This window comes from Tubulanus polymorphus, chromosome 1, assembly GCF_964204645.1.
Source record: "Tubulanus polymorphus chromosome 1, tnTubPoly1.2, whole genome shotgun sequence".
NCBI classification, from domain to species: Eukaryota; Metazoa; Nemertea; class Palaeonemertea; order Tubulaniformes; family Tubulanidae; genus Tubulanus; species Tubulanus polymorphus.
In genome coordinates this window covers 22,993,891-23,004,684 of record NC_134025.1, presented here as the reverse complement: position 1 = coordinate 23,004,684, position 10,794 = coordinate 22,993,891, and the positions used below count along the sequence as shown (strand labels likewise).

The 10,794-nt window shown below is 37.8% G+C and overlaps 2 protein-coding genes across 11 annotated transcripts; one reads left to right on the top strand and one right to left on the bottom strand.

Moving 5' to 3' along the window:
• The first annotated feature begins 171 nt into the window (after positions 1-171).
• On the top strand, positions 172-7,574 carry LOC141907716 (zinc finger CCCH domain-containing protein 14-like). 10 transcript variants are annotated; one of them, XM_074797473.1, is made up of 16 exons: positions 172-255; positions 535-577; positions 1,064-1,178; positions 1,271-1,311; positions 1,817-2,185; positions 2,712-2,866; positions 3,208-3,371; positions 3,712-3,806; positions 3,980-4,174; positions 4,495-4,861; positions 5,068-5,306; positions 5,406-5,529; positions 6,111-6,250; positions 6,540-6,679; positions 6,762-6,871; positions 7,378-7,574. In XM_074797473.1, the coding sequence occupies exons 1-16, from the start codon at positions 220-222 to the stop codon at positions 7,433-7,435; spliced, it is 2,391 nt and encodes a 796-aa protein (XP_074653574.1). In that variant the 5' UTR covers positions 172-219; the 3' UTR covers positions 7,436-7,574. The 10 variants fall into 10 exon arrangements, 8 of the variants coding, with proteins under 8 accessions (XP_074653574.1, XP_074653586.1, XP_074653566.1 ...); XM_074797485.1 differs by having other exon boundaries at positions 176-255; positions 5,397-5,529; positions 6,570-6,679; XM_074797465.1 differs by having other exon boundaries at positions 177-255; positions 1,271-1,308; positions 5,397-5,529.
• A 34-nt stretch (positions 7,575-7,608) lies between these two features.
• On the bottom strand, positions 7,609-10,448 carry LOC141907765 (U6 snRNA (guanine-N(2))-methyltransferase THUMPD2-like). Its single transcript, XM_074797510.1, has 10 exons — positions 10,258-10,448; positions 9,957-10,089; positions 9,735-9,851; positions 9,463-9,656; positions 9,269-9,346; positions 9,052-9,192; positions 8,564-8,635; positions 8,320-8,434; positions 8,120-8,240; positions 7,609-8,039 (listed from the first exon to the last, which is right to left on the bottom strand). Exons 1-10 carry the CDS (start codon positions 10,360-10,362, stop codon positions 7,760-7,762), a joined length of 1,356 nt encoding a protein of 451 aa, XP_074653611.1. The 5' UTR covers positions 10,363-10,448; the 3' UTR covers positions 7,609-7,759.
• Positions 10,449-10,794: the final 346 nt, after the last annotated feature.

Here is a 10,794-nt window from a genome sequence, read left to right as displayed (position 1 = left end):
TCTGCGGTTTTTCGGACACTCGCCCCACGGTGAAAAAGTGTCTCTCATCTTGAGATAGAACTGCCCCCCAAAAAAGTTCGATGGTGCGACAGTTCGATTTACAAGGATTTTGTTTCGTAAGCGCCTTTAGAGTACAAGCATCCGTGGCCCGCAGAGCAGAATTCCCACTTAATACATGTATTTGTATTGAATTGAATTAAACCAGTCCAAATTTCCAAGATGGAAGTTGGTCCAGAAATAAGTCGGAAAATTCGGGTAAATCTTAATTATCTTTAATGAGATGGTCCTAATCACTGTTGTGTTTTCAAAATACATTTTAGGTTAAAACTGTGCAGCGATTCGTTATGGTCAACACATTGAAAAATGTATTCAGGGATCTAATATCGACCTCCAAACTGTTGAAAACTTTCCTTCTCCATATATCTCCGATTCCATTTCCATCAACCTGACAGTGACACACGCTGTCGCTAGGGCCATTTAGTGAGCATTTTTTGAAACAACATCTACAGGAGAATGCATTTCTTTTCTTTTTAGTCTGCCATAAAAGCCAAATTAGTTGACCTTGGAGCTTATGTTGGTAGGTATATAAATGATTCTGGCCTTACGGCTACACCTCACCGACTGACCATTTGATTTATAGTTGTCCATGTATAGTTATTATCCATTAAATTTATCTCAGCTGTGGCTGATTCTAGCGATGGCATCAGGTTTGAATCCCTGCCAAGGGAGGATGCACGGCACAAATGTCGCGGTCAGTATGACCTGCATTCAGTAACCTATCTCTGCTTTTCAAAGTTTAGTTTCACGATCAGATATTTTCACTAAAGCCCATCCGAGCAAAATTGGGCGTCTAAAACAAAAAAGGCGTGCCAGTATTTTACTTATGGTGCCCAATTTTGTTGGAAAATTTCTGGTTCTGTGGTGGGAAGTGACCCCTAGGTCCACTCCTATTTCACATGCCTTAAAACTTATGGTCTAAATTTGCCTAGCCTTGATTTGAAATTCTTGAAATCTTTATGTGGGATAGCCATAGCAACTCCTTTGTATTTGCGTTAATTTTCAGATGATGAACTTCCGGATTATATCATGGTTATGGTCGCCAACAAGAAAACCAAGGAGCAAATGACAAATGATCTACAACTGTTTCTTGGCAAAAATACTGAGAAATTTACAACATGGTACAATTCGCAAAAAATCATGCTCACAGAAATCTACCAGTACGTTATTCTTGTTTATTAATGCTTGATTTAATTTATCTTCAAATTTATAGGTTAACAAGCGTCCTTGATAAGTTGCAGTCTATTACAGGTGGTAAGTAATCTTCTGTTAACCTGTGTACTCATTTTTCTGCGGGAGAATCCGGGATCTTTGTTACGAAATCAACACTATCAGGGTGGCCGCTTACCTGGAAACCTGGGAAAAATCAGGGAAATTTCTTTTAAAAAGTCAAGGAATTTTGTGAAAAAAATATGAAAAGCCAGGGAATTTGTTTCGATTGCTAGATCGAACCGAAAATCAAATAGGTTCTGTCTATGTCTCGCGTATTTGACTGTGTTAATTGATTGGGTTGTTATCAGATCAAGTCATGGAAAAAAATGTCAGGGAATAGTAAGTGTAAAAAAAGTGGCCACCCTGATTATGTATGTATGTATTAAAAGTCAAGTAGGCCTAATTGAAAATGAACTAATTTTGATTCTAGAGTATTAAACAGAATCTGTTGAGCTGCAAGTCTATTCTTATGAATCCCTTGGTATTGTTGGTTCAGCTGAACTGTAAGTAAAACAACACCTATTTTTTTTACGTTTCTATCTTCCAGATGATCCTGAACCAACTTCCAGCACGGAAAAACCAGCGGCGACTTCCCAGAAAGATAAAGACAATGCGAGAGCGACCAAAAAATCTTCCGCGAAAGTTAAGAAATCTTCTACGAGAGAAAAACGATCACGGAGGACGGATAAAAGTTCCGAAAAGGAGAAGACAAAAACGCACGCCCACGACAACAAAGATCATGACACAAAAGCGCAGCGTGTCGATGATAACGGACATATCAGTACAACGAATGAGACGACGAGTAAGCATGAAGATAATGGCGTGAAATTAAGCGATGGCAATCGAGAAGAATCGACGGAAAAAAATCCTGCAAAGCGAGAAGGTTCACCGCTGTTAGTGCTCAAACCTGATGCTGGTAAGTAAATAAAGAAACACTACATTCATTAGGCTAGAATAAAATGATACCATGTTTCTCCTACTTGGCCCGGTAATTTTGTCAACTGCAATAGAATTTATTATCAGTTCATTTCTATTACTTCCGGGTCTGTTATGGTTAGCTTGATCATGATTTGAAAAAAAAATTAATGTACAGGGTATATAAGCCGGGTCAACTTTTAAGCTCAGCAGAAATGAGGAATAGGGTATCAAATTTTTTTAGCCTTATTTGTAAATGAAACTGCTTCTAATGCAGTGCGATTTGTGTTCATAATGAACTGAACTTGTACATAAAGGCTACAAGGCATTAGCTAAGGATACATGGATTGATAGATAGTTTTGATTTGATATTACCTTGGTATTCATAACATTATCTCATTCAAAATTGTACTATTCGTTCAACAATTGAACGTTTTGGGATGAGTAGTATCATTTTTAAAAAGCCATCAGCATTGAAATTTATATTTGATATTATTGGGATATGTTTGGCATTGTTTATTTGCTAGATGAGTTTGCTGAAGAGGCGACCAGCGTTGTTACAGATGAACCAGACACTAGAACCGTTCAGAAGCATCCGGAAACTGCTCCCCAATCTCAAACGGCAGCGACTGTCAAAGTATCGCCAACTCGAGCTAAACCTTCTAAATCCCACAGCAAGCATGTACGTAAAATACAGTAATTATTCATCAGAGTTTAATCATTTCGCTGCCCTTAAGATTCAGTTGTTTTTCGTCAGGGCAAGTTGCTCAAAAATTGGGTAAATTTAACTATCTGGGTTAGTTGCTCAAAAGTTGGTTAAAGATACCGGCAGATGAATACCATAGTATCAATGAACTTTTTAATTGTCACTATGTCAACTATCCACTTAAACCAACTTTTGAACAACTGGCCCCAGATGGATAGCATAGCAACAATGCATTTTAATTGTCGCTTACCGGTAGTCGGTTATCGGCTGTAAACTTAATACAGCCTTTGGGAACCTAAATATTTTTTTTGCCCCAGGTGGATGAGCCGAGAGAAGTCCCCGTTACGAGGAAGCGTAAACTACAGAGCTCGGTGCGAGGAACGCAAAGTTATGTAGATGTTGAAGAAGAAGATGAAGAGTACGATCCTTTAAATCCGTCTGTAGGAAATGTTGCTAGTATCATCAAAGTCACAGAAAGAAAGTGAGTACCTTCTGATAAAGAAGCAAAGCCTAATAGTGAAGCTATGTGCCTCATATATTCAAACCTTGTTCAGTGTCCTAAGCCAAGAAAGATATACTTATGCCTCTCTCCGCCCAGGAGTAATTGGCCTGTGTGCTCAATACTTGAGTAGCTAGGATTTTACTTCTCCCAGTGAACAGTAAAATATAATACGTATGCTAGGGTAATATGTAAAATACTGTACTTCAAAAATATTATTATCAGTGCAAATTTCTAAGATTTTTGTACTCGGATTCCATGAAAAGTTGATGATTTTATCTGCTGTTTTTGATGTCATCATTATTGTTTTGTTTTGACACAGGTCAACGATACCGCGAAGTCGACAGGCGAGTAAATCCTTGCTGATGAAGGCAGTGACAGAAGCAAACCAGTCGGTAGTCAAAAGTAAAGTTGTCAGTACGTAATCATTTTCAATTTTTTTTCAACTGTCAATTTCAACTGATTTTTCAATGTCTATTTTGTACTCGGCATTGTTCTTCTACTGAATTTTAAGTTTCATTTGTCAATAAGACTGGTTATGAAAATGGAATAGCATATCTTAAATTGGATTGATTACTTTTGATTGTTAGAGAAAGATGAAGACATCGTTCCCGACATAAGCAAACAAGATAATAACTTGCGTCGGCGTCGAACTCCTGCGAAGGCATCCTCATTCGCAAAGCCGCCTTTGATGAGCAGAATCTTGCAGGATGAAGATCTGAAGTTCAAAGCAGACCCGACAATCATCGAAGTTGCTAAAGGTGAAGATGAACCACCAATGAAAGGTTTGTACTGGTTACAATTAAAACGGTCAGCAATTCTCGCCATTTACCACCACACTACGTTGTATGGGAAACTCGGAAGACCTCAAACTGAATGTGATGTTCATCAATAACGGAACAAGAGTCTAAGTTGCAATCATTCCAAAGGCAGAGGAAGAAGCCTGTGATGATTCTTGGAAAGTATAGCCACCAGCCTGAACCAGATAGTTAGCCCCCATCTAAAAAGAGTTATAGAAATAGAGCTAAGGAAAGCCACTTGGGACCAAAAATGCTTCTTGTAGTACCTGTATTTGATATATAGTTTTTGGTTTATCTTTTGGTAGTGAAAGCTTGGAGCCCCGATGACAATCGCTGCGTGCTTTTCTATGAAGAGGACGAGAATCATCAATCGAGCGAAACGGTAAAACGTCAAGATAGTTCACAAGAACTGATCGTTCAGCATCCGAAAACGGAACGCGTGGCCACCGTGAAACCAAGAAAAAATGTGATCGAACGACTGGAATCGGAGACAACTACTAGCCAGAATGAACATTTACTGCATTCGGAAAATGTGGTCGTTAACTGTGAACAAAAGCATTTGTATGAACGCAAGAACATTTACGCACCTGAACAAATTGATACGGACATTCATTCAGATCAGTATTCGTACCAGCCGGATATACCGAAAATATCACCGCGCAGAAAAGAAAGGTGTGAATCAGGATGTGTACATAAAACAAAACCTTCCGAGACGAGTTCTCAACATTTCATAAAAAATGGGTCTGAAATATTATGTAGTTAATGGTGCTTCATGAAATTTGTTCCAAGGGAGTCAGGGGAACGTATTTGAATTCTAAAATAATGTTAGACTGGAAATTATTATAAATTTTATATTGTCTGTTATTCTTACGTTCTAGACCGAGGTCCACGTCACAAGTAATGGATCCACATTTACCTAGTCCTAAATTCATAGTAACGCTTGACGGTGTTGATGCATCCCGCATCGAAGTCGGCGAAAGTATGGATGAGGATAACGATTCCGGTAGCGATTATCTTCCGATGCCGCTTATATCATCAACTCCGTTGTCCGCCGCGTACCCTAACCGACTCAAAGATTCGAACTATGCTAAACACGACCAGTCCGAGTCTGAATTCGGTGAGTCTCTTTAAGGTGTCTAATCGTTATTTTCAGCGAGTTTCCACAAGTGAAACTTGATCCGATTTTTGTACACTCGCTATTCGCCAGGTTCTATAGATGTGTTAGCAGATGAAGATGAACCGATGGATGTGCAAGAGACAATAAACGAAAGGTGTCGATTTTGGCCGGCGTGTAAGAACAGCGAAACTTGTCAATACGTTCATCCATCCATACACTGCAAGTAAGTATGAGTTAACTCGGCTTGAATTGATTCAATTGCTATGAACTATTCAATGCTATGAACTTATTCTTAAGACTATCTGCGAAATTGGATGGAGCTGGGTTATTTCATCCTCCCGCAGCAGGGATTCAAACCTGATGGTATCACTTCACTCAGACATGGCACAAGGTTCGAATCCCTGCCGGGGGAGGATGGGTTATTTGGGTGTGCTCGGATATGAGCCGGGCCTGTGGAAGTAGTCATAGTCAACTAAAAATGCGAATTTTGCTAAGATCTACTTATGACTTTGTCAATTTCATCAACCCAATTCAGTATTCGATTGCTACTGATTAAGGTAGAATTTACTGTGAAAGATGTTTCAGGTCCAGATTTGTGTGTACCGGTAATTGAGATTTTAATGAGAAAAGTGTACAGACTTGTCTTTCTAAATAGAACGACGTTTTGAATTTGTTGAAACCTTAGCCTAGAGCCACTATTGCACGAATTCTCAACTTGAATACCATAAATCAAAGAAAATGAACCCACTGTGTTGAATGTGGCGAGTACAGTAATTATTACATGTATACACCATTTCTTTGCAGAGCATTCCCGTTTTGTAAATTTGGTGATAAATGTTTATATATTCATCCGAATTGCAAATTCGATGCGTTTTGTACGAACGTGAAATGTCCGTATACACATGCGTGTAAACGTAATCCGATAGCTATTGCTGCAGCAACTGGTAATTATCAATGTACACTTTTATGGAATGATTTGCCTCAATCAATTTTCAGGAAACTGTCACTTAAGGATGCAATCATTTAATTGTTCAGAAATTAAGCGAAATTTTGATATCTGAGTGAGGTCAAACCACTAGTGGTACCTCGTAAGAACAAACTCCAGGAAATATGTTATTTACAACTGATAGTTCATAATATTTAGCCGCTATAAAATATTGAATTTTTCGTTTCGATCAAAATCTTTGGTTTATGATTGAACATTTATGGTGTTAATGTGGCTTATATTTCCAGCATTTCAAATGGTGAATCCTCGTTTTTCAGCTCCACCACCACCAAGACCACCTCCACAGTCTGCCAACCATAGGAACAGCAATATTTGTAAATTTTTCCCAAAATGCACAAATATGAGTTGTTCTTTCGTTCATCCAAAGGTATGATAAATTCCCCATTAGTCACCACGAGCATGTTTTATATCATAAACTTAGTAATCTGTATATATTTATATACTTTCAGCCCTGTAGGTTTGGAATTTCATGTAACAGTAAAGAGTCATGTATGTTTTACCACCCACCTGTGCCAGTTGGAGACAAACTAAAATGGACAGCCTCATCGGCCACGAGCGAGTAGGTATAACAATCTTAATAAATCATCTACTAGGGGTCGAGGGATAACATGCCCACTTGGCAGGTGGCCATTGGCTTGGAAAACTCAGGGAATCAGAAAAATCAGGGAATTCAACAAATTTTACAAAAAATCTGGAATTTGGATAATGCTATTGATCACACGTTTCTTCATCGGTATGTGAATCAATGATAAATGAATGAATTGTAACAATTTAAACCTAAAAATTTCTCCGATTCACTCTTTGTGTAATCGCATGGAAAAATTGGGGAAATTTGTAAATGGGTGGAAAGTGGCCATGCTGTTTGGTGAAATGCTTGCCAATCTGACATTTTCAATATTCAACCAAATATCGAGACAATCCATTGAAGCATCTTCAAAACTGCCAACATAACTTCATACAGACATACGAAAAGTGAACGCAATAGCCCCAAGTGAGCTAAAAAGACATCACTAATACTTGAATATTCATTTACAACTTAGTTCTCCATAATAATAATGAATGCAGCCCAAATCATTCTTTCAGAGATGGAAAATTTGTGCTTGCAGTTGATGACACTGGTTGAAGTTTTTGAATTGAAATACGATTTAAACATATGAAGACCTCGTCATTTTAGAACTGGTTAAAAGCTGTCAATATTGTATTATCATCATACCATCTAATGAATGAAATAAATCCTAGGTTTTTACATATTTCGTTAAAAAGCAGTCTTCTTTCAAACTTCTGTTGTTGGTATGGATTCTAACCTTTTCGAATGAATCTCTGAGTAACTCAAATGCTTAAAACTACATGTATCTCTTAAGATATCTATGGACTCTGACAAAATATGTGGATACAAATTGTTCGGAGTTAGGCAAGGAAAGTGTAATACTGTTCTCGGCAATTACTGCTAGCTTTTGTCCGAACATCTTTTCTCGAAAACACAAAGGCAAGCGTGAGTTTCCCCGAGCTTAAGATAATGGAGTGAAAGTATTGTCCAGTTCGCCCTGAAGTTCGAGCAAGTCTCAGAATCTCCATTGTCCAATGGCGGCGAGGTAATATTGCCCATACCGGTAGTCGTGGCACTAGAATGTTGTTCTGATTGTTCAGTTTTTGTTACTGAACTGAGAAGAAGTGACCGCAAATTCATACTGGTCAGGATCACGATACGCCCACCAGGAACACTAACTCTGAAAATAGCAGATTTTAAATGTACAAATTATTAACAGTGCTTCTGTAGAAATAGCAGTTGGAGTATACACGTACATACCTATCCATTTCTTTGACCATTTCTGGGTACAAGCGTATAACAGAGTTCGAATCTCCATGTTTCATTCCAAATGGGACATCACAGACTATACTGTCAACGCTGGAACTCTTTAAAGACAAACCTGGAAGAAATACCTTGTAGATTTAGCCATACTTTAGAGAGTCAATCTATTGGGAATTAATTAAAAGCCGATTTCATACATTTGACATCTGCTTGAATGAGTTCAATGTTGTGGTTTGTCTTAGAATACAAGACATTTTCTGCTGCATCATGTATTTGTGAACAGGACAAGTCACAGCCAATGAATTGCGCATTCTGTAACGCAAAAATACTGCCATGTATTACCAGGTATAAACTGTAATGTACACGAAAACTTGATATAGGGCAACATTGATAAATTTCTACCTATTTTGCCAAATATCAAAAAGTTTTATAGGTGCTGACCTTATGTTTTTTAGCGGCTTCAATTAAAATAGTAACTTTGCCACACATTGGGTCCACCACTGTATATCCATCCTGTGGATAGATAATGTACATTTTTATAGATATTTAACAGTTTTGAAATACCATTGCATGAATGTTAGTGCATTGGGAACGTATTTGATTACGTAAGTAGGACCGCTCATAAAGTATGTACGCAAAAAATAGAGCATTTTTCAAGGTCCAATCTTGTGTACAAACATCATACTATAATGCTTATGACCTTAGTTTCAGTATCAGCTTAGTTTATTGATCTACAAATTATGTATGCTAGTTGAGCGTTACGCCTACGCCAGTGGACAGATTACAACAATGAAAAACTTTTTTATGTAGATCATATGCCATCGTCAAGTCCTAGTACCCACGTACCCTCCAGTACCAGTCATGTGCACGTACTTTTTACCTGTGCACGTACTTTTTGAATGTTCCCTACTAGTACCAGTAGTTCTTACCTGTATGTTAGCTTCATGCACCATTATTGCTGCAATTGTAGATCGCAAACCCACTTTCTTAATATAAGATCTCTTAGAAAGGGGCTGTTTCGTTAAAGGTATACCGATTAACAAGTGGTCATCATTTAACTGACAGAAAATCTGAAATTACCAGTAAGCATAGCAATCAAAACGACCATGTTCAGACTAGGCCTATTTGAAGAATTCGATCAATTACCTCTAACTTAGGAGATTTAAGGTCCACTTTCCAACCAGATTTCTCTGAGATTATTTTTCCAAACATTTTTGACAACTCCTACGAAAGAATATAGAATGTAATAGGGGACTTAAGTATATTAATTTGTACTATGCACTTGTAATCAGTTCAAACAAAAATTCATGAATTTTTGGTTGAAATCATAGCTGACTTACATGATTACTAAACATTTTGCCATGTTTCCCTGCAATTTTACACGATACCCTGAATGTTGGTAAATCTCTTTTTCTATCAGTCAAACATTCTGACTGAAGATGACATTCTTCCACGTTTCTCTTCAAAGTTTTTGATGGGCATTTTTGTTGTTCTCCACTGAACAGAGCATGTTTTGAAATTTCACCAGATTTTGCTGAAATTAAAGTGTTGATAGCAATTCATTCACATAGTGCAGAAACATTTGGCCCATAGCATGAAATTAACTGATTACCTGCAACGTCATCATCATTTAATTCACTGGTGGATTGATAGTAACGCCAATCAGAATAAGCGGATAACCATGTTTGTTTATCAGCCAGTGAATCGTTCAATATTTTGTAAGACTTTCCTTTGAAAGATAATAAATGTAAATGTTCATATTTATAACTACATTATTCTGTTCGATTTAAAAAACCATTCACATAACAACTTGAAAAATTGCTGATTTGGATACCTTTATTTCGCGGAAGGCTTAAATTCTTGAGTCTGGTAATCTCAATGAACAATCTTTCGGTAATGGTCAATTTCAAAATCTCAGTGTTTAAAGTTGACTCAAAGAAAACTTTTCCATCGATTACTTCAATGAACTAGAAAAGAAAGATATATAATTAAGCTTATCGGCAGGTCTAAGATAGAATCAATCGAAATGCATGGAGCACCCCTTGTCGATTTTTCACCCTCAACATCTGTGATTGTTTTGAGAAAATTAGCAGGCTGGCCCAGGGAGCCTCTGTAGGCCAAAAGGTTTGACTAACCTCAGATCCCGTTATTCCATTTCGTTCTATCTCTGATGATGCAAATATTTCAGTACCACGTCCAGCCGTGATGAAATAGTTTCTTGTGGTCCCGGCAAAATCCATGGGAGAGTTCAGAGCACTTATTAGATAGTCACTTTTTCTTATAATATCAGTCCACGTGTTACAATCTCAAACTTGAATAGGCTACTGCTTGATGAATATGCAAATATATGTCCCACGGTGCTGTAGTGAATATGAAAACGAAGTGCGCTATGCTGCCGTGTATAATATTCAAATCAGTGTGCTATGCCGCCGTGTCGAATATTTAAATCAACGCGCTATACCGCCGTGGTGAACGTGGCCCATTTTCCCAGAGACAATTATATTGAATCTAGGCCTTATAAAGGCCTAACTATGGGACTGGGATAAAGATCTACACTCCTTCAAATCGTATGCCGTGTATCACATATCTTTTATCTATCAAAATTGAAGTGACAGCGAACCCCATATAACACAAAGAATAAATTGAAATTGAATTGTAAACGGGTGGCTCCG

Coding starts and splice junctions, on each gene's coding strand:
- LOC141907765 (XM_074797510.1), bottom strand. CDS start 10,362: ATGGATTTTGCCGGGACCACAAGAAACTATTTCATCACGGCTGGACGT. Junction 9,657..9,734: donor AAATGATGATGACGTTGCAG/GTAATCAGTTAA, acceptor CTTTAATTTCAG/CAAAATCTGGTGAAATTTCA. Junction 9,347..9,462: donor GCAAAATGTTTAGTAATCAT/GTAAGTCAGCTA, acceptor ATTCTTTCGTAG/GAGTTGTCAAAAATGTTTGG.
- LOC141907716 (XM_074797457.1), top strand. CDS start 220: ATGGAAGTTGGTCCAGAAATAAGTCGGAAAATTCGG. Junction 256..534: donor AAATAAGTCGGAAAATTCGG/GTAAATCTTAAT, acceptor TTTTCTTTTTAG/TCTGCCATAAAAGCCAAATT. Junction 4,175..4,494: donor AGATGAACCACCAATGAAAG/GTTTGTACTGGT, acceptor ATCTTTTGGTAG/TGAAAGCTTGGAGCCCCGAT.